Source organism: Metopolophium dirhodum, chromosome 3, assembly GCF_019925205.1.
Source record: "Metopolophium dirhodum isolate CAU chromosome 3, ASM1992520v1, whole genome shotgun sequence".
Taxonomy (NCBI): domain Eukaryota; kingdom Metazoa; phylum Arthropoda; class Insecta; order Hemiptera; family Aphididae; genus Metopolophium; species Metopolophium dirhodum.
In genome coordinates this window covers 37733837-37737628 of record NC_083562.1, presented here as the reverse complement: position 1 = coordinate 37737628, position 3792 = coordinate 37733837, and the positions used below count along the sequence as shown (strand labels likewise).

Genomic DNA, 3792 nt, shown 5'->3' with positions numbered 1-3792 from the left:
AAGCGTGTAAAACCGATTTGGATTATAAATGTGCATATTAAAATATTTTCTATTAAACTACCTAATCTCTGTTATAGCTTTGCCGACGGAACTTCACGGTGAGTTGCGTGATTCAATTGAAGCTACCATACTATTAATGTGTATAATATTATTAGTAAAATATGTTGTTAGGCGCACGTTACTGCATAGTTGGAGTCTTTGTCTGCGGAATGTTCTTGGCAAAGCTTACATATAATATTATTCATTTAATCGGACAGGGACTACGGAGACGAGTGTGAAGTGGATATAATAGAGTTTATCACGGTATGTATTCGTATATGGTTTGGTTTCCTTTTCGTTTGTCCAATGTGTAATAATTAAAATAATAATATCATATTATTTGCAATAAATCCTGGCCGAGGAGGTTATAAATACATATTATGATATATTGATATATTATGTAGATATGTACATAACAATAGGTTATCAATTAATATTATAGGCATCATGACCAATATATATATTTAATAATATTGTTATAATTTATATTATAGACAACGCAAGTTACTTATATTATGTTATAATCTCGATAGGTCAAATGGTTTATAATGTTCGTTGACCGTTGTATATTACAATTGTTCGTCGATCAATCATAACGTGTGACCGTGTAGTTATTTTTCCGAGGAGTACCCATGTACGTCTTATAATATCTTAGTAACCCTACACCGCTGCTACACAAGTAGCTGCTTTTTTCGTGACTAAGGTCCCTCCTGGCGGAACGTTAGCTTTTCGACCACATACGCAATTCTCGTACTTCCGACCTTTGACCGCAACCGCGGTAGCCGTTCGTAAACGATCCAAACTCGCAGTTCCGAGTCACCGACGCGGAAGTAACGAGTCTCCTCCACCATGTACACACTTCGTCGGGTGCCAAATCTACGGTGGCGCACCTTGAAAATTGAATTTTTTTTCATGATCAACGTGGGCGCGTCGGCCGCATCCAGCGGATGACCCGCCAGCGTGGTCAGTCCAAGAAAAGACGACAGGGTCGACTCGACTGTCGCCGCCGGTAGCTCCACGATATGCATTATCTGTATAATACACATCGCATATTATATGGGACATATTATTATTATTTTATACCCACTATACACCTACAACAGGAAATGTGTACATAATGTGCACCTGAGGGATATTATAGAATTTATTACACATTTAGATTGTTAATTAAATCACTAGATCCTTCAGGCACACCCACCTGTATACACATGATTAAAACTGCAGTAACACCAGCAGCGGCACCTGATCGGAATAATATTGTGAACTTAATGTGAACACAACAACGAGACCCTATTTTATAAACGTTAATACAATATGCGTCACGTATACGTCATGTTTGTTGCGTCCGTTGTGTAGCCATATTATATAGGTATAGTATTATATACAAACGTTCGCATGGTTTGTGACGATAAAAGGCAGCATCCTAAAATGTTGATATAGGTACACCTATAATACCTATACGCAGTAATAATATTCAATAAGGCAGTGCGTACTTCGTCTCGCAATAAAAATTAAATAACCTTATATTTGTTATAATTATACTTATAATAGTTATAATAACTACTTATAAGTAAGTAATTATAATAAATTGCATTGTAAAATAATTAACAAAAAACATAATATCATGATTCAGAAATTTCGTTGTACTATTTATCATTGTATTTTTTATAGTAAGTATCTATTATTATTATTACTATTAATTTTTTTTTATTATTATTGTTTATCTGTTAGATATTACGTATGAAATTCAAGTACTAACAATAGGTATACGGTATACCTTATATTCGTTTGTATTATAAACGAATAATTTCCATAATAATTCTATCCACTCTAAAACGTTGACATATTTTCTACTCTCTTATAACAAATAAGTTTTTAGCATGAAAATTATCGTATCAGACAAGCGGTTTTTTTATACAGGTATTTTCAAATACAGTTATTTTTCATGATTTTAAACGTTTTTTAATAGCACAAAAGTTGCCCGGAGCGTATATAGATGTAATGTGTTTGAAAAAAAATTGAAACTTCTTTTAAATAACTATAAGAAGAACAATGTTCTATTCATATTTGGTCACATGGATTATGATATATATTATCTATCTGAATAAATCTAAACATTCAATGTGAATTTCGTGTTTTTGTGAAAATGAAAAAAGGTAATTATAAAGGTATGTTTGATCAAATTGTATTGTCAAGAATTGAATTATAATATATAATATCATATTATCATATAACTACCTATATATTATTAAGGTATATTATTATACCTATATATAATCTATGGCACATGTACGAGGATGTCAGAATACAAAATAAATAAAAAAACTAATGAGCACGCATAGTTTACGAAGTATGATTCAATTGATAATTAGACGGCTCTATAAGCTAATAAATATTTTGGCACAAAAAAATCTAAAATAACGTGAAAAAATGTATCAGGTATTAAAACATTCCATCCCTACACTACAGTATTACTTTATTTTTTAAGTTTACTTCCAACACGTTAAATAACTATAAATTAATTCATTCGATTTCAATAATATAATCCTATATTGTATTAAGGTTACCGAGGTGTTATGTTGATAAAATTAGTAATTTCGCATATTTACACTCAACAGCAATTCGAGCTTTGGGGACCTGTCTGAAAACTACTCATGTGCACGAAACATAGGTATTATCTATTCACAGGGGAATTAACGAAAACGGTCCGGATGTCAGTGTTATTCGTTATTTCTGTGAAAAATAACTGTCGACAAATACCAATAATATTGGGAAAACAGTATTAATAATTGCTATAAGCGTGTTTCCTCAAACCTCGTCTTCTTGATTCACATCACCCAAATTGTTCATAATATCAGCTGTGTTCTTATTAAAACGTGATTGAGAGTTTCTGAGAGATGATTATATCGATTACGTCTTGATTTTACTGAAATAAAATATTATAAAATTATTTTAGTAGGTATACATATATTATCTTATTATATTATCACATAAAATGTTTACTGAGTAAAAAAAAAATCAATGAATACACTGAAAACTCTAGACAGTCTAGATTATTGTAATATATCGATTAATGAGAAAAATCCTATGTAATAACCGAAAAGCAGTAGTTTATTAATTGTATTTTTCAATATTTTACATAATATCGAAAATATTTGCAATTGTCATAATAATATAGTAAAGTTATTCATCAGATAAATTATATTGTATATATAGGTACAATATAATATAATACTGACTATGCAATATTCGAGACAGCCATGTTAACCCACAATAACCACGTTTTCAATCTTAAATTTATATCATAATAATACAATATTATACTAAAACTCCGTTTGAAATTTAGAATGTTACAACTAATCAGATACAATCTATGGTGTATATAGTAAGGTCTTTCAGGGATTTATTTCCTTTCACCTACTTGGCCAATTTTATCTTTTATGTCATTAGGTCATCCGTCTAAAACAACCCTCGTCAGTGTCATAAATTGACATACATATTAACTTTAGAACATAATATTATTTACCAACCATGGTTGATATTATATTGTATACGTAGATTTTAAACTGTGCGAGAAATGTGAACGATTGTTATGGTATATTATTATTATTTATTATACATCAATTATTGTATTGTTAGATCAACTTCAAAGAGTAATTTAAATCGTATACACAAAAGTCGTCTGAACTCACTTGTTTGATCTACCCGATAAGATAATTATTTCAGAAACAGACATTTTCACCAATAATAATA

At 30.3% G+C, this 3792-nt stretch overlaps 1 protein-coding gene across 1 annotated transcript; it reads right to left on the bottom strand.

Moving 5' to 3' along the window:
- Positions 1 to 737: 737 nt before the first annotated feature.
- Positions 738 to 2889, bottom strand: LOC132940686 (uncharacterized). The gene is made up of 2 exons (XM_061008394.1): positions 2854 to 2889; positions 738 to 1070 (listed from the first exon to the last, which is right to left on the bottom strand). Exons 1-2 carry the CDS (start codon positions 2887 to 2889, stop codon positions 738 to 740), a joined length of 369 nt encoding a protein of 122 aa, XP_060864377.1.
- Between the last annotated feature and the right edge of the window lie 903 nt (positions 2890 to 3792).

What these genes read in the sequence shown, in the direction of transcription:
- LOC132940686 (XM_061008394.1), bottom strand. Translation starts at nt 2,889, where the DNA reads ATGAACAATTTGGGTGATGTGAATCAAGAAGACGAG. An exon ending in ATGTGAATCAAGAAGACGAG is followed by an intron (nt 1,071 to 2,853) that starts GTTTGAGGAAAC and finishes TGTATTATACAG; the next exon opens with ATAATGCATATCGTGGAGCT.